General features: G+C 40.5%; 1 protein-coding gene across 1 annotated transcript in view; it reads left to right on the plus strand.

Annotated features, from left to right (window-relative positions):
* Positions 1–19,706, plus strand: part of adgra1b (adhesion G protein-coupled receptor A1b) — a 565,267-nt gene that overhangs the window by 228,256 nt on the left and 317,305 nt on the right. The window contains exon 7 of the mRNA XM_078413700.1: positions 6,230–6,443. Coding sequence (XP_078269826.1) covers positions 6,230–6,443 — 214 coding nt within the window. The remainder of the gene's footprint in view (positions 1–6,229; positions 6,444–19,706) is intronic.

The following is a 19,706-nucleotide window of genomic DNA, read 5'->3' on the forward strand; positions in this document are numbered from 1 at the left end:
CAAGTTGAGACTGGTTTTTATGTGCATCTCGTCAATCCTCATCTATGGCATCTATTGTTTCCACTGTGGCCTCCTGTACATTGGTGAAACCAAGCGTAGACTCAGTGACCGTTTTGCTGAACACTTACACTCGGTTCGCCTCAGTAATCCTGGTGGATTGCCCGGTTGCAAACCATTTTAACTCCTTTTCCCGTTCCCATACTGACCTTTCTGTCTTGGGCCTCCTCCATTTTGACACGGTGGCGCAGCGGTAGAGTTGCTGCCTTACAGCGAATGCAGCGCCGGAGACTCAGGTTCGATCCTGACTACGGGCGCCATCTGTGCGGAGTTTGTACGTTCTCCCCGTGACCTGCGTGGGTTTTCTCCGAGATCTTCAGTTTCCTCCCACACTCCAAAGACGTACAGGTATGTAGGTTAATTGGCTGGGCCAATGTAAATGTAAATGTTAAAAATAAATAAATTGTCCCTGGTGTGTGTAGGATAGTGTTAGTGTGCGGGGATCGCTGGGCGGCGCGGACCTGGTGGGCCGAAGGGCCTGTTTCCGCGCTGTATCTCTAAATCTAAATCTAAAAAAATCTTAAAAATCTTGCCAGAGTGACTACCTGCAAACTGGAGGAACAACGCCTGATCTTCCACTTGGATACCTTACAGTCCAACAGCATGAACAGTGAATTCTCCAATTTTAGATAATTCATAATGACCCTCCCTCCTTCCTTCTTCTCCCATATGGCTCCTCCACCCCTCTACCCCCCAGTGCCCCACCTGGACTCACACCTTTCCTTCCTTACTCTACCCTTATTCCTTCCTTTAGCTTCACAATTTGCAACTCTTCAACTGTTTTGTTTCACAGCTTCTGTCCTTTCACCTCTGGCCTTGCTCCAATCGTCTGCCTATCAAAAAACAGTATCAACCTGTTACATCCCAGGCTCTGCCCTGCCCATCCTCTCTTCCAGCTTTCTTTCCCCCACTACAATCACTCTGAAGAAGGGTCCCAACCCGAAATGTTGGCTGTCCATGTTCTCCACGGATGTTGCCGGACCCACTGAATTACTCTGAAGAAGTCTGAAGAAGGGTCTTGACCCGAAACGTCACCCATTCCCTCTCTCCTAGATGCTGCCTGACCTGCTGAGTTACTCCAGCATTTTGTGATACCTTCGATTTGTACCAGCATCTGCTGTTATTTTCCTACACTGAATTACTCAAGCACTTCATGACTTTTTTTGTAAACCAGCATCTGCAATTCCTTGTTTCTACTCTCTTCCATCTATGACGCTGACTCATTTTTCTGTCTCCATTCACACAGCCTTACCTGCAATACATGTCCTACTGATCTGCATTATTCAAATGTCCATGCTCACTTGTTTATATTCTCACCCTTGAGCTGTTGCCATGAGCCCATCAAGATGACCTTCATCAATTATCCCCTTGGCAAACCTGGCCTCACCATAACGTAGATATTTATTTTGTCTTATCCGTTGCCCATTGATCTTCTCAAGAAATTATTTTCCCAGTTCGGATGGGGATTAAAATATTAATTGTCTCTCTTCTCCCTGAAGCGGTCTGACATGGTGAGTGTTTCTACCACTTCCTACTTCTATTATGAGGAGAGCTGGGCATGGGAAGTTTTTAAATTAAAAATGAATCCCAAGTCAGAGATAAGACACTGTTCCTCAAGCTAACGTTGGGCTTTGTTGGAGGAGGCCATGGACTGAGAGGTCAGAATGGGAGTGGGATAAAAAATTAAAGTAAAACATGACTGGAAGCTTTTGATATCTGAATGGATGTGTTTTCTCAAAACAGGATTACTCCAATTATTCTGCACACCATTAATTTCTCCTCAATGTTAAAGAGATCAGCTTTAGTTTATCCATTCTACCCATAATCATTGAAATCGTATAAGATTATTAAGGGGTTGGACATGTTAGAGGCAGGAAACATGTTCCCAATGTTGGGGGAGTCCAGTACAAGGGGCCACAGTTTAAGAATAAGGGGTAGGTCATTTAGAACGGAGATGAGGAAAAACTTTTTCAGTCAGAGAGTTGTGAATCTGTAGAATTCTCTGCCTCAGAAGGCAGTGGAGGCCAATTCTCTGAATGCATTCAAGAGAGAGCTAGATAGAGCTCTTAAGGATAGCGGAGTCAGGGGGTATGGGGAGAAGGCAGGAACGGGGTATTGATTGAGAATGATCAGCCATGACAACATTGATTGGCGGTGCTGACTCGAAGGGCCGAATGGCCTCCTCCTGCACCTATTGTCTATTGTCTATTGCCTATTGTAAATCCTTCATCCCTTGTAAATCTGGTAAATCTCTTCTGTTATTCCGGTAGCATAACATCCTTCCAAAAGTGTTGCGTCCACAGTTGAACACAGTGCTCCAGTTGAGGCCTAACAAATGTTTAATATATTTTAGTGTAACGGCCTTGCTTATTTAGACTATAAATAAAATCACATGATTTTGCTAACTTCACCTGTTTCCTTCAAAGATTTATGTGCATCTGCCCTCTGTAAACCTCTTCCTTCTTGAAATTGTTTGATGCCCTTCCTATTGCCTCTCCTCATCATTCTTATCAAGGCATAACACTTCACAGTTCTGTATATAATTTCCGTTTGCAGGTTCCTGCCAATTTCACTGGTCTAATGAATCTATTACTTTTCTTTGATAAAGGGGAATCACGTGGCATTTTATTGATGCCAATCCCACCCTTTGAGATTGGCTTTTCCGTGCCCAGTATATACTGAGACTGTGTATCTTAACCCAATTCAACCTTGATGTTGTTTGATGAGGAAGAGACCTGTTTATCAGCACCTTGAAAGGTTCCTCCTCCACTGAAATTCCAGACAGTGAGACTGTAGAAAACAATGGCCTTGGGTCAATCTTGTTTGTGAAACAAAATGTCTTTCCTCTCAGCTTTCTTCAAGTTGTAGTACTCTTTTTAAAATATTGTTTTTAAAAAGGTACCATGGTCTCTCATACCTTGTGGGGTAGGAATTTGGTCAATTTTAGTCCAGCAAGAATTATACACAAAGTGCTGGAGGGAATGAATAGGTTACATTGTAGTATTGTAGGAATGAACTGCAGATGCTGGTTTAAACCGAAGATAGACACAAAATGCTGGAGTAACTCAGCGGGACTGCATCTCTGAAGAGAAGAAGTGGGTAATGTTTCTGGTCGAGAAGTCTGAAGAAGGGTTTCAAACCGAAACGTCACCTATTCCTTCTCTCAAGAGATGTTGCCTGTCCCGTTGAGTTACTCCAGCATTTTGTGTCTATCTTAGGTTAGATTTCAGATTGGGATCCTTCTTCGGATATTCCCTTTACAGCTACTGCCTGACCCGCTGAGTTTCTCTGGCACTTTATGTTTTGCTCGAGATTCCAGCATCTGCATTTCCTTATGTCTCCAAGAATTGAAAGATATACATGTCCACCAGAATGTACTGGCTGCACCACACACACCCCATGCTCTTTCCACTCCAATATTAATCATCCATGAATCAGTAGGTCCTTAAGTAAGAAGTCCTGGGCCTTCCAACTCGGGAGTTGGCTGGAAAGGCATAGCAGGGCATCAGCAGTCAATAAGCATCACCCAGAGTACCGCTAAGACTGTCTCAGGGCAGCTTGATAACCAGAAGCTATTGTCCTGACAAAATTCATCCAATATTTACCTTAGTCAGGAACACCTGCACAACTAAATAAGAAATGTTTTGCAATACTTTATGGAAGATCGTACATTTGTTTCACCATTAATGGCTTGTGATGATCACTTCTCTTGCAGTATTGGAAGAGGTTGACACAAAGCTGTCTTGTAAATTTAAGTAGCTTTTCCCCTCATAATTCTGGCTTCCATTTCCTTTAACAAAATTATGTTCCAATTTCCTGACATTTTCCATTTTTAAAAACTCCAATATCAGGTTCTATCAAAGGCAGAATATTACCTTAAATGGGTAATTTGACCCCCAAAACACATGAAAAGTGTGATTTCAGTTATGTAACCTCCAGGGTTTTATTGCATTGGCTATTTAATTGTGTACTCTCATGTAGCTGATAAAACAATTTGCTATTCAGATTCCCTGAATCCAGTAAATTCCCATGAATGCAGTTCCTAGTCTTTACTGCACAATGCAATCTCAACTCAAGCACGATAATTGACCCAAGTGATCAATTAAGGTGACAAAAGCTTAGCCTGGTTGCTCTTTAAAAAACCCAAACGAGATTGATTTTGTTGAGGAACTTTTCAGCATAGTGATCATACTGTTCCAACAGAGACATGGGTCTGAAAACCTAAGTTTGAATCTCTACATGGCAGCTGAGGGATTTAAATTCAGTTAATTAGGTGAAAGAGAATAAAGAGCCTGTATCATCAATAATGAATTATGCCCACAATGCAGATTTTTGAAAGAGCTCATCTAGTTCACTAATATGTTTCAGGGAAGAAAACCTGTTTCATTCACTGTAAGGTAAATGTAAAACCCTAGATCCACAATGATTTGGTTGAAGTAAGATAAAGATGGCACCAGAGCGAGATGACATTTTACAGACAGCATTTCAGAACAAGACAGCCAGTTTAGGAGTGATTAGATCATCGCAAGCCTTGAAAAAGATGATGAGTTTGTGAATTAATTAAGTTTAAACATTAAATTAATAAGGAATGCCCTAACAAGTGTATTCCCAGAGGGTCCATGAAACATCACAATAAGGAGTCAACTGTGCAGAAATACCTCTGTGTGTAAAAATAATGAAGGTGATCTTGTGTTGAGATCCTTATCCTGTTAGAAGCACACATTTCTGATCCTTGGCCCATAATTTTGCGACACATGAATTTTGACTGGAAAGCACGCAACAAAAGCTTTTCACTGTACTCGAGGAGTAGAGGTCACAGCCTCAGAATTAAAAGACGTTCTTTTAGGAAGGAGATGAGGAGAAATTTCTTTAGTCAGAGGGTGGTGAATCGCCACAGAAGCCTGTGGAGGCCAAGCCAATGGATATTTTTAAGGCAAAGATAGATAGATTCTTGATTAGTACGGGTGTCAGGGGTTAAGAGGAGAAGGCCGGAGAATGGGGTTGAGAGGGAAAGATAGATCAGCCATGATTGATTGCCGGAGTAGACTTGATGGGCGGAACGGCCTAATTCTACTCCTATTCCTTGTGACCTTATGACCTACCTCGGTAGGTGTGACAATAAACTAAACTGAACTTTGCTGGAGGATCTTGAAGCATGATGGATTCTTAGTAGTGAGACAGATTTACCTTTAGAGTCTGAGTAGGTGATGTCACCACACACCTCCATAGGATGATGGATCATTGACAGACCATCCACAAAAGGAAGATTTGTCCTGGAGATGGAGAGCATCAGGATTGTCCTTGAAGACTTTAGGCGTAATATCAATGTGGAACATCCCAACAGTGGCTCAGCTACATATAGGCTATTTAATCCATGTTAATAGGAGTTGTATGCTTGAAGGTACAGCATGGCAAATTAAGGCCTATTACAAATGGGTCATTTACCGTCATTGGGTCGAAAGCCTGCAATCCCCGAGTCACAGTGATGCATGGTAACATCAGAACTATATGAACTCTCGTGGTTCTAGAAGACTGCTCGCCAAGGTATGATTTAGGAACACACACTAATGCTTGGCCTTTAGGTTGCCTGAAAATCATTGATCCCATTTTAAAAGCTAAGTGGATACCCTGCTTACTACTTTATATGATGACCCTGTGAAGAGGAGTGAGATGTAACCAGGTCGTTCTGTCTGAGAAGCACTGGTGATACAGCCACATTCAACATCGCTCCAGTAGTCACAGTGGCCAAACGCCTGATTCTCTCAGAAAATCCATACCCCACAAGTGAAAACATTTAATAGACTGTATAGTCAACTGATGAGACAATGGAAATTCAATGGCGATCTTTAATGTATCTGATGAAAATGGGTGAATTTTAAAAAATCAAGCAAATTTTCAAACGTTACCAAGATACTTCTGAACTGAACTAAATGTATGTGTAGAAAAAAGAAATCTGTCCTGTGACAATTAAAAATGACATATTTAGCATGCAGTACGCTGGATTAGAAATAATAATTGTGAACTAATTATCATCAAAATTGTGAAACAGCATTATAATGTAATTATAATTTTTTTTTAACTTAGGTTGATGCATGAACTGGTATTGTTCATCTGACATCTATTTATCCCTTAATGAAGTTCATTGTGTTTATTTGCAATGATTAATTTTCAGATGGACCTTTGGAGTTGCCTTTATTTGAGATGATTCCATCTCACAATCAAATAGTATTCCATGGGGATCGTTTGTTGTTTCTGTGTACTGCAACATATGTGGACAAGACAATGGAAATTCAATGGCGACATAATGGGAAATTAATGGTAACAGATGAAGATAACGAAATATCGGTAGAACCAGTTATGATTCATGACTGCTGTTTAATAACCAGGTATGATATCCTCTGTGTTTGTTGTTAGCTTAAATTGTTTGTTTAATCATTTTTCTTTGTTTATTGCTTCATCTTACATCATAGATCAGAACATATTTAATTAAGCGTTATTGCACGTTGTGTTAGATCTTGCAAAGTCCATTGCCTTGGCTTGAACCACCAACAACTAACGCAGAAATCAAAGAAATGTTGTGCACAACTGCAGTGTCCTCAGTAATGAGTGCCACCTCCTGGAGTTGGAATTAATTACAGATACAATAAAGATTTAATGCCCTGGATATCCCAAAATAATTTAGGACTCAAATTTCAACAACTTATAAAGATGGTACCAAAATACCTGGTGATTGTTTTGCAAACTGATTTTTAAATGTTATATTTGAAGATTTAACCATTGATCCAGGACGGATAAGTAAATCTGATACAAATTTGCATGAATTGCATGCATAAATGCATGCATGAATCTGTGTGATAATTATAATGAAACAACTACAGTAGTGTTTATATGCTAATTCTGTTAAAAATGTTTGCTTCATATAACATTTCAAATGTTACTGAATTAGTTCCCAATGATTTGCAGGATTATTAAAAATAATTTAGACCCCATCTAGATTATTTTATTCATTTATATGAAAATTGTATCGTTTTGCTCTTCGATTAAGATTGCACATTCACAATGGCTTGAATCTACTAGATTCTAGAATCTAAAATCTACTGCATCACAAAGCTTTGCATGTGAGGTTCATGCTTGTGTTGCTTTCCAGAGCTGAAGTTTGCAAGGGTTTACTTGGCTATTTGGAGAGGGAATTGCATTAACACTATCTGCAATAACTGACCCAAACATCAAAACTTTGTAACAGTCTTTCATTCAGGTAGAAACTAAATTAAATTGAAATCAGTAATTTCTCAGCACACTGGTATTTTGATTCACTTTATATTTCAAATCAAATTAATTGTAGTATTAATTATTGTTATAAATGTTCCAATTTCTCTCTTCAAGAAATGCTGTTTATGATTTTACGAGTAATGGCTTTCGACTGAAGTTTTACCATATTTTCTTACTACGTTGAAGGAGACTGGCTCACAGGATAATCCAATTCCTCCACTAATTTTTCCCTATTCTCGGCAATTGTGCCACCTTCCCACACTGGAGGCAATTTACAGCCCTCGCATCTTTGACATGTGGGGTGGAACCAGAGCATCTGGAGGGAAACCACAACATCACGGAGAACATGCAAATTTCACATAAACTGCAGCAGAGGTCAGGATTGAACCCAGGTCTCTGCAGCTGTCAGTCAGTAACTCTCCTAGCATCACTGCTGTTCCACCCCTGAAGTATCTGTGGTATGAAGTATTCAACATCACAGATAATTATTGAAATATGCAATGCTTCAGAGAGAAAAAATAAAAATATCCTGCACATCAGTGTTCTACATGCATGGTAGGTTTCTGTGTCACTGCTGACATACACAGACCCATGCCAGCAGAAAGTTTCATGAGAATTAGCATCTAATTTAGTTGGCTGATGAGGTGATTTGTTTTACTTGGAGTAAGAAAGTTATTAGATCCAGTTGGATCAGCACAGAAACAGTTGCTGATTTGCATTTCTGAACTTCAATAATCTAATCTTTCATAGCAGTAACTGAATTATAATATGTACAAAAAGCCAGACTGGATGAAGACTGTGTATCAAAGGTTTCTGTATGAATTGTGAAATGATCGTGTAATGATAGTTGAAGAATTGTTTTTGGAACATACACGCATTAATAACTAGGAGAGTTATGAATTATGTGTGCCTGTACCAAAACTGCATCTCATATTAGCAACTGGCATGAAAATCTCAAAGATTTCTAGAGTCATAGAGTCATACAGTGACGTAGAGTGGAAACAGGCCCTTCAACCCAACTTGCCCACACCGGCCAACATGTCCCAGCTACACTGCATGTCCCACCTGCTTGCATTTGGTCCATATCCCTCCAAACCTGTCCTATCCATGTACCTGTCTTAACTGTTTCTTAAACGTTGGGATAGTCCCTGCCTCAACTACCTCCTCTGGCAGCTTGTTCCATACACCCACCACCCTTTGTGGGAAAAAGTCCCCCCCCCAGATTCCTATTGAATCTTTTCCCCTTCACCTTAAACCTATGCCAACATTTTTCGCAGCAATTTACAGGATTGTTGTAATTCTGACTTAGTGAAAAGTAAATGGATGTATGCTTGCTCTTCTTTTTTAAAGAAACTGAGATAAAATGTACATGCTCTGCTTGTTAGTTAAAACAGATGGTGTTAATTCATGTCTGATGTTTTACTTAGTACTATGCATACGAAGGCCATTCAGTCCCATAGGACAAGGTCCACTCTCAGAAGAACAATCCCTCTTCCCCTTTTCCTTGTAATCTTACAACTTACCTTGTGATCTCTCACATGCCCACCAATTCGCCTTCAGTTAGTTTTACCCCTCACTACACAGCATGTCCATGGGATTTGAGGGAAAAGGCCATAGAGACACCAAAAGACCATGCAAACAGCAAACCAGATCTTGGCACCCAGATTATCTTGCCACCCCTACACCAGTGGCAATTTACAGTAGGTGTTGGAAGGAACTACGGATGCTGGTTTTACACCGAAGATAGACACAAAATGCTGGAGTAACTCAGCGGGTCAGGCAGCATCTCTGGAGAAAAGGAATAGGTGACATTTCGGGTCGAGACCCTTCGTCAGACTTTTCAGACCCGAAATGTCACCTATTCCTTTTTTCCAGAGATGCCGCCTGACCAGCTGTTGCTCCATATTTTTGTGTCTACCTTTGGCTATTTTCAGGAATTGGAAACCCTCACAACCAGCATATCATTGGGATGTGAGAAAAAAACAGGCACGACAGAGTCACAGGGAGAATGTGCAAAGACCACACAGACAGTACCAGAGAGCAAAATCAACTCTGTGCCACTGAAGCTGTGAGGCAGCTGTACCACACACAGCACCACTATCTCCACAATCTGTGGAATACTTTATCCTTTGTTATCTGTGGTATCACCTTCATCTCACACCATATGTTGCTTCAAATGACATTTACATTTCTTTTCAATAATTTGGGCTTCACGGAATCTATACATTAAAGTGACCTGCGTGTTTGAACAAAATAGCAAGGGAAATGAAGTGATCGATTGTGCCATATTGGGTTTCATGTCATTAAAAGTAATATCAACAATGAAAAATAAATGTACTTAAATTATTAATGTCTAATAGAAGTGGCGTTTTCATCATCCAGTTGGATGGCATAAAATTCATGCATCCTTACAAATTGGTGCTTCAACAATATACTCCGCTATGCAGTCCCTTGTTGGTACAGAAATTCAAACCAATTGTTGTCCTGTGCATATTGAACAACTATGAAAGTCACATTCCGAACCAGTTAATTAGAGTAATTCTCTCAGAAACCTTTAATTGAGGTGCTATGGTATTTGAATCTTAAAAAAAATATGGTTTCGTTTAGTTTAGTTTAGTTTAGAGACACAACGCGGAAACGGCCCTTCGGCCCAACAAGTCCGCATCGACCAGCGATCCCCGCACATTAACACTATCCTACACACACTAGGGACAATTTTACATTTATACCAAGCCTAATAACCTACATACCTGTACGTCTTTGGAGTAATGGAGGAAACCAAACGTCTCGGAGAAAACCCACGCAGGTCACGGGGAGAACGTATGAACTCCGTGCAGACAAGCACCCGTGATCAGGATTGAACCTGGGTCTCTGGCAGTGTAAGGCAGTAGCTCTACCGCTACGCCACTGTGCCACCCAAAGTTCGAAGCTAAAGATTTGCATTCATGATTTTTTTGTAGCAAAAATACCAAATCTCTTTCGCTTTTCTCTGTGCTCAGCACCCTTCCTCACCACCATCACACCCCTGACAGCCAAGAAATAGGCATTGTAAATATTACTAGCAAGGATCTTCATCAGGTAACAGATGTATGCTTGAAAAGCTGCACAGTGTGGATGTCAGAATATTATTAATACACAGTTGCTGTCTGTTTCCCACTATGAATTTTTGAGCTTATGCATTCAGAAAGATTGTTGTGATCTTGTTACAAAATAAATAAGGTAATTACAGTAAATGAGATGGGTTAGCATGCAAACTCAATTTAATATTTTAGTATTGTAGTTAAAAGGTGCAAAACACAGATGTCACCCATATTTTTTCAGTTGCTTAGAACCTGATAAGAATCTTATCTGAGAGTTGTTTATTCACAAAATGCTGGAGTAACTCAGCAGGTCAGGCAGCATCTCAGGAGAGAAGGAATGGGTGATGTTTCAGACTGAAAAAGGGTCTCGACCCGAAACGTCACCCATTCCTTCTCTCCTGAGATGCTGCCTGACATGCTGAGTTACTCCAGCATTTTGTGAATAAATACCTTTGATTTGTACCAGCATCTGCAGTTCATATATATCATATATATATATACAGCCGGAAACAGGCCTTTTCGGCCCTCCAAGTCCGTGCCGCCCAGCGATCCCCATACATTAACACTATCCTACACCCACTAGGGACAATTTTTACATTTACCCAGCCAATTAACCTACATACCTGTACGTCTTTGGAGTGTGGGAGGAAACCGAAGATCTCGGAGAAAACCCACGCAGGTGAGAGTTGGATCTTACCTTTTCTGATTTCAAATCTTAATTATTTGTGCAGGCAAAAATATATTTTTACATGATCCATATTTAGAAAGCCTTCACTGTGGGAAAACAATTTTTTTCAGAGTAAATCATATTTAATAGTGAAGAGGTACTTGAATGGTTCAGTGCCATGTTTATCTGGTAAATGATTTCATCTGTGTACTTCAGGTTTGTTTTAACTTGTGATGCTTTGGGCGTTTCAGTTGGTTTTCACATCTGTGTACAGTACATCTTATATGAAATCTGAAATAATGTTTCAAGTTCAGGCACAAAGCAATCATTGCATGAATCCATTTTTTGTGATGAAAAGCTTCACCTCTCCAAAAGGCATATCAATATTTTGGGCACATAACCGAAAAATCTGGACATCATTGGAAGTGTGTCACAAATTCTCAATATGTGCTGAGGGTGAATTGTTGCTACAGATACATAATCAAAACATCATTTCCAAAAAGGGTTTTAATAATAGAACGCTGATCATTAAGATTGACATCTTGATGGCTATTTTATTACTGTTCCAACTTGTCACTGCAAATTCAAATTTTCACAAAGCAATTCAGTGCATTTATCGATCAAAGTTGGCATTCAGACATTCATCCCACAGGTAAAAGAACTCAGTCCACTGGCTGTTATAAAAACAGAAATAAAAGCAAATACATAGGACAGAATAGGACAGTGTGAGTGAGCAGCAGCTCAAAAAGTTACTGTGAGATGAGGATGGCAATTTGGAAGGACTTCTTTACAAGTATTAAAACTAACCAGGTGGATAATCTGCCTATTTGTAATACGTGTTTCATCTTTGTATAATCGTGATGTTAGGCATGAGGAGGTCACTTTCTGAGAATTTCTGGCATTTATTTCGAGAGGACTAGGATAGAAAAACAGGGATGTAATGCTGAAGCTTTATAAGGCACTGGTCAGACGACATTTAGAGTATTGTGAGCAATTTTGGCTCCCATATCTGAGAAAGGATGTTCTGGTGCTGGAAAAGGTCCAGAGGAGGTTTATGAGAATGATTCAAGGAATGTTTGGGTGAGAATATGATGAGCATTTGACAACACTGGGTCTCTACTCACTGGAGTTTAGAAGGATGAAGGAGGACCTCATTGAAAATTACCGAATAGTGAAAGGCCTGGATAGGGTAGATGTGGAGAGGATGTTTCCACTGGTGGGAGAGTCTAGGATAAGAGTGCATAGCCTCAGAATAAAAGGATGTTCCTTTAGGAAGGAGATGAGGAGGAATTTATTTAGTCAGAGGGTGGTGAATCTGTGGAATTCATTGCCACAGAGGGTTGTGGAGGCCAGGTCAATGTATATTTTTGCAAAGAAAGATAGATTCCTGATTAGTACAGGTGTCAGAGGTTATGGGAAGAAGAATGGCTGGAGAATGGGGCTGAGAGGGGAAGATAGATCAGCTATGATTGAATGGCGGAATAGACATGATGGACCGAACGGCCTAATTCTGCTCCTATCACTTATGAAGGTGGATAATCTGCCTATTTGCAATATATGTATCATATTTATGTGAGTGATGCTAGGCAGGAGGAGGCGATTTTATGAGAATTTCCAGTATTTGATGAGTAGTCTGTAAGGTTATTACAGTACATAATTTTCTATTTGAAGTCTGTCACCAAACGATTAATTTAATATTACTATCCCTGCCTTCTCCCCATTTTCATTTTTCACTAATCAGCTACTGATATAACACTAGAAGGAGAAATAGTAAAGAATCACAGCGGCACAGCACAGAAATGAGCCTTTTGGCTAACATCTATGCTGACTGTGATGTTTAACTACCATAATCCCATTTGCCCATATTCCTCTTCTCCTCGCCTATTCAAGTACCTGTCCAAATGCCTTTTAAACACTGTAATTGTATCTGGTTCTACCACTTCATAAGGAAGATTATTCTATATAACCCCCACCATCTGTTTGAAAAATATTGTCCTGAGATCTCCATCAAATTTGTACCTCTCATCTTAAACGTGTGTCCTCTAATTTTAGAGTCTACTGCTCCAAGAAAAACTGTCTACCCTACCTATTTGTCTCATAATTTTATAAACCTCTATGTCAACCCTCAGCCTCCTATATTACAGTGAGAATAAAACTAGCTTACATAACCTCTCTTTATAAGTAAAACCCTCAATTTCAGACAATATCCTGGTGAATCTCTTCTGCACTCTTTTGAATGTGACCACATCGTTCTTTTAGTGTGATATTTAGAATTGTACACAATACACTAAGTGCAGTCTGTTCAACGTTTTCCACAGCTGTAATATTACATCCCAACTCTTATACTCAATACTTGACAGAGCCCAGACACTCCAGTTTGAAAAAATCTGGACCCATAGACTATCGTAATCTGTTTACCAGATCAACCACTTTTGCTTCAACAAGATAGACAACTGCATGGAAGTAAACTTACAAAACTTATTTTGGCAAGTTCAAATAACACTGGCTCTTCCTCCCTTTGTTTTGTACAGTTTGGAAATTCGGATGTAGTTCAGCAGAATCCGTACACTAATTAAATAAGATTAAGTTGTTTCATCAGGGCAATATCAAGTTCATATTTTCTTCATTTATGTATGGCCATTTTTAAGAAATGCCATTTCATTAAGAAAGTGGAGGACTTCAAGTACCTGGGAGCGGAGAATGACATCAAGGTCCGGAAAGTGCTCGCATGGAAAGCCCTCAATAACACGGGGAAAATCTGGATGCCTTGGATGTCTAAGGGTCTCAAACTGAGATTCTTCCATGCGACTGTAGAGACAATATTATTGTAGGGGTGTGAGGCATGGGCTCTCACTCGAGCACTGTCCAAATCTCTCGATGGTGTCCACACCCGAATGCTCAGAAAAGTTCAAAATGTCAGTTGGAGGGACCACACCAGTAACGCCCAGCTCTATGGGGAGATTCCACCTCTGGCCGAGAAGATCAGGTGGAGAAGGATGAGGTTCACTGGTCATTGCCACCGCCATCCAGAAACACCAGCAAACAAGGTTGTGCTGTGGGAGCCCACCCTTGGAAGACAGAACCCGGGACCACTAAACAAGACCATGCTGAAGACATTGATGGAAGACACATATGTAGAGACAACAGAGGAGCTGGCCAGCTGTATGGAGGACAGAGATGTGTGGGGCGTCCATCACCGTGCCCGTCGCAAACCAGCACCACTGTGGCGCTAATGTTTTCAACGATTTTAATTAATTAATTACATTTCATAAAGTGCCAAATTATTGATATAATAATAATAATAATAATAATAATGCATTTTATTTATATAGCGCTTTTCATATACTCAAAGACGCTTTACAGAGATTTAGAGAACATAGGGAAATGAATAAATAGATAAATAAGTAAATAAGTAAACGAACAGAGAAAGGAGACAGAAGGTGAGGTGACCTTCAGTGGTTGAAGGCAGTACTGAACAGGTGGGACTTCAGCGATGTTTTGAATGTGGTGAGTGTGGAGGAGTCTCTAACGGTTTGGGGTAGTGAGTTCCATAGGGTGGGAGCAGCGATGGAGAAAGCCCTGTCCCCCCAGGATCTGAGTTTGGTCCGGATGTGGGGGGATAGGAGATTGGCAGCAGCAGAGCGGAGGGTGCAGGTGGGAGTGTGCCTGTGGAGGAGGTCGGTCAGGTAGGATGGGGCCAGGTTATGGAGGGCTTTGTAGGTTATGAGGAGGATTTTGTACTGGATTCTCTGAGGGATGGGGATATACCAAATGTAATGCCAAATATTCATTAATACATTTGTTAGTGATTTTCTCTTTCGCTTTTCATATTCCTAACCTTCCTCTGATTTGAACTGACCAGTACCTCTGATATCCACACCATTTTTTGCCAGCTTGCTTTTTTTGTTTTGAACAGTAGCTTATCACAGGTCATAAGCAGCAAAAAAAAAATGTCAACTGTTCCATTTTAGGGAACATAAAATCCTGGAAAGGTTTTATAAATTCTTGCATGGATGATCACTCAGCCCCCAATATGGCCAAAAGTTGGACAATGTGGCTTAATTTCAAGTTGGATGATGGGAGCAGAACAGATAGAGTCTCCAGCCTTGTGATTGCTCACTCAACAGTAACGATAGCTAGTCAATTTTGAGGATTGTAAGACAGGATTTCAGCTTCACTATATCTTGTCAAATTCCAAAAGCTCTTCAGGGTGCAGGTATCACCTACCTGAAAGAGAAATAAATTAAACAACATTTCCAAGCCCCAGGTAAGCAAAGATGAATGCTTGGGAGAGGGACGATTTGAACTATGCATTGACAAGGTTATTTTACGCCTTCTTGATGTCAAAATAATGTGAAAAAGAGACTTAATGCTGTAGGCACTGATTATATTTGGCTTTGGTGCCAGGACATGAGGGCAATGAATACATTATGTGTATTATATTCACTTAAATCAGTATGAGAAATGTACTTCTTGCATTCTTGTTCATCTAAGCTGATTCATATTTACCGTTCTATCGATTTAATCTTTTAACATGATTATTGAGAAGAAATGCTCAGTAGTTCAGGCAGAATCTGAGAAAAGAGAAAACGACTTAACAGTTCAGATCGATGATACTTCATTGGAACAGGGAAAGAGGCAAAACAAGTTAGTTTTGAATTGCAGAGCCGATGGGGTGAGAGGGGATATAATGGGATCTTTTAAACTTATTTAACAATGGACTATTCAGAAAAGGCTATACCTGAAATGAACAAAATTGTTTTTGAGAGGATTTTCAATCACCTCAGCATCCTCAGATGTGAGCTTCATTTATAAATTGCAACAACATCTAATCTGCCCATCCACTATCACCTCTCATTTTCTATTTTGCATATTGTAACCATGCCAAATGTCTTATATGAAGGAACTGCTGCCTACATGGCAGATAGGATTCAGTGGGACAAATCCAAATATGAATATTTAGTGTGCACTATTTTCCACCAGACATAACCTTTGCAGGGTTTACCCTATGGCAATGAACCTCATTAATGATCTGGTGTCCAATTAAAATCTGAAAATTCCAAAGCCTCATAACTTAGAAACTACCACTTTATTCAGTGTTTTACATGCTAAGTGCTTTGTATGCCTCAAGAGTTCTTCTGGAAATTAGATACCATTTGTTGTCTCGTCGGAAAATCCTGGGTCACGCAGACTGATGTCAAATGATGTGTGATGCACGTTTTGATATTCCCCTCATGTGATACTGAGCAAATGACAAGTGTCTTGCCCACTGAAGTAGACACTAACTGAGCATTGAACCATGTGCCAGTCTTATTTGAATGGTGATGCAAGAGACTGCAGATGCTGGAATCTGGGGTCAAGCCAAGCTGCTGGATGAATTCAGCAGGTCAGGCAGTGTCCATGCATGGAAATGGATAGTTTACATAGAAACATAGAAAATAGGTGCAGGAGGAGGCCATTTGGCCCTTCGAGCCAGCATCGCCATTCACTGTGATCATGGCTGATCATCCACAATCAGTACCCCGTGCCTGCCTTCTCCCCATATCCCTTGATTCCGCTTGCCCCTAGAGCTCTATCTAACTCTCTTTTAAATACATCCAGTGAATTGGCCTCCACTGCCCTCTGTGGCAGAGAATTCCACAAATTCTCAACTCTCTGGGTGAAAAAGTTTCTTCTCACCTCAGTTTTAAATGGCCTCCCCTTTATTCTAAGACTGTGGCCCCTGATTCTGGACACACCGGAGTTTAGAAGGATGAGGGGGGAGCTCACTGAAACGTACCCAATGGTGAAAGTCCTGGATAGAGTGGATGTGGAGAGGATGTTTCCATTGGTGGGAGAGTCTAGGACCCGAGGACAACATCTCAGAATAAAAGGACGTTCATTTAGGAAGGAGATGAGGAGGAATTTCTTTAGGCAGAGGGTGGTGAATCTGTGGAATTCATTCCCACAGGAGGCTGTGGAGGCCAAGTCAATATATTTTTTTAAGGCAAAGATAGATAGATTCCTGATTAGTATGGGTGTCAGGGGTGAAGGGGAAAAGAATGGCCGGAGAATGGGTTTGAGAGGGAAAGATAGATCAACTACGGCTGAATGGCAGAGTAAACATGACGGGCTGAATGGCCTAATTCTGCTCCTAACACTTGTGAAGGTAGATAATCTGCCTATTGTAATATGTGTATCATAGCCAGGAGGAGGCCATTTTCGGAGAATTTCTGGTATTTGAATTTAGTCTGTAAGGTATGCAAAAGGACTGAAGGGCCTGTTTCTGCACTGTATCTCTAAATCTAAAAAAAATCTTAAAAAGTCTACTCTAGAGACAATTTACAGTGACCAAAAGGAGAAAAGGCAGGTAAATAAGATGCTTTTGTGGAGTTCCCAGTCTGAGCTGTGACTGGCTCAGGGAGCAAGGCTACAAAAACATGGCAGTTCAGAGAGTGCCCAATGGCAATCAGATCTCAGAACAACATGAAATAAAAACAGTAAATGCTGGAAACGCTCAGTAATTCAGGCAGAATCTGAGAAAAGAGAAAAACGACTTAACACTTCAGATCGATGATACTTCATTAGAACAGGGAACGAGGCAAAACAAGTCAGTTTTGAATTGCAGAGCCGATGGGGTGAGAGGGGAGATAATGGGATCTTTTAAACTTATTTAACAAAGGACTATTCAGAAAAGGCTATACCTGAAGTGAACAAAATAGTTTTTGAGAGGATTTTCAATAACCTCAGCATCCTCAGATGTGAGCTTCATTTATAAATGTCAACAACATCTAATCTACCCATCCACTTCATGGATCACTCAACCAGGAATTGACAGCAGTGTGCTTGTTAAAGATGTGAAACTATGCAATTTAAAGTTTTCAGTTCTTTTTTAGAAAGCCTTTGCTGCTGAAGACAAATTGACCTGAAATATGAATTTCTAAAACAACTTTATAACTTTATGAAAAATATAAATAACTGTTGTAGTTTGATATTTATGCCTTAATGTTATTGAAAATATTAAAATAAATATGGTTTCATATTGAAAAATATATATATTTATAGGAGTACATTTAACTAACAGTACTGACAAATTAAGGCAAAACAGAGATTATGGGAATTTAAATATATCTGATTCTGCATCAATATTCAATGATGTCATAAAGAATTTCACCAAGAAAATAATGAGCTTCTCTCAGCTTTCTGAAAAGTGCTGAAAAGGTCCAAGGCCTACGTTTTCGGCTAAACATAAGGCATCTTCAAATCCTTAGCAGTCCAAAATCTTAGTTTTGGACTTAGTTTATGACAGTTTAATACACACTCGTTTTGGCTGCAGAATTCTACACCCAACGTTCTGCATTTCTATGTGCAGAATCTGAAAGATTCAAATCTAACCAAGTGAAGAAGTTTCTCCTCATGACAATCCGAAAATGACCATTCACTTAAACTGAAATGATGATCCTCTCCCCTCAGATCCAAAGCCTGAGACTAAGATTCATTATCAGTATTAAAACAAACTGATGGAAATACCTTCAAACTTATTCGTGCACTTTAAACCCTTGGTGCTTTAAACTCCTGTCCCACTTCGGCGATTTTTTAGGTGACTACAGGCGACTAGGCTGTCGCCGCACGGATGCCGGGGTGTCGCCTGTACGGTCGTGAGTCGTCTCCAAAGAGTCGTAGCGTCTTTCTGGTCGCCGCTGGTTTTTTCAGAATGTTGAAAAATTTTCAGCGACAGTGGGTTTGACGCCAATGAGCGTAGCTTGACATCTCCTGACGTAGGTGCTGTCATAGGTTGTCACCAGGTGACGTAGGTTGTCGCCGGTGCTGACTTCAGTCAATTCAATTGGCGACTACCTACGTCAACCTACGTCAACCGGCGACAGATACCAGCGTCAAAACCGGAGGTGACAATTACGTGAATTGCCTTCAGTTATCTTCAGTTGTCGCCGACAGGGTCGTAGCTTGTCATGGGTGGATGTAGGTTGACTTCGGTTGTCGTAGGTTATCACCTGTGTGGTCGTAGGTTGTCGTAGGCGCGGTCGTAGGTGGACGTCATACTTGCGACGATTGGGTCGTCGTTTGTCGCTAGCTTGCCGTAGCTTGACGTCGACTAGGTGGTAGGTTGTTGTAGCTTGTCGGAGACGTTGTCTTAGGGGGGTCCAGTCGCCGGGTTTTCGGCGACCTGCTACAACTATGACAGTCGCCGGCAGTCGCCTAAAAAACTGCCTAAGTGGGACAATTGTTTCCGGAATGTTCACAGTTTTTCCCAATGAGAAGACAAATATTAAGATCTCTGTGTTGAGTCATATAACCTCAACTAGTTTAGCAGTGACTAGTTCAGTGACCTTGACCAAGAAGAAGGATCTAGTCCCTTCTATTTTGCAATTCATTTATTTCGTGCTTTTCATAATTATTTTTGTTTAGCGCAATATCCAAATGGGCCTAGTAGCTTCTTCATGGTTTTTTACTGCTTTAGCAACCGAAAAGTTGACAAATTTAAACCCCGCCATTGTGAGGTGTGCATTGGCACGACAAGAATAATGATGAAAGATGCAAGATTGTTATGGAAACCTCAAAGATCATTCAGTACTTCACATAAGCTATCAGATCACACAGCCCATGTCTATTCACATCTTCAGGATGGATGGATA

Source organism: Rhinoraja longicauda, chromosome 16, assembly GCF_053455715.1.
Source record: "Rhinoraja longicauda isolate Sanriku21f chromosome 16, sRhiLon1.1, whole genome shotgun sequence".
NCBI lineage: Eukaryota > Metazoa > Chordata > Chondrichthyes > Rajiformes > Arhynchobatidae > Rhinoraja > Rhinoraja longicauda.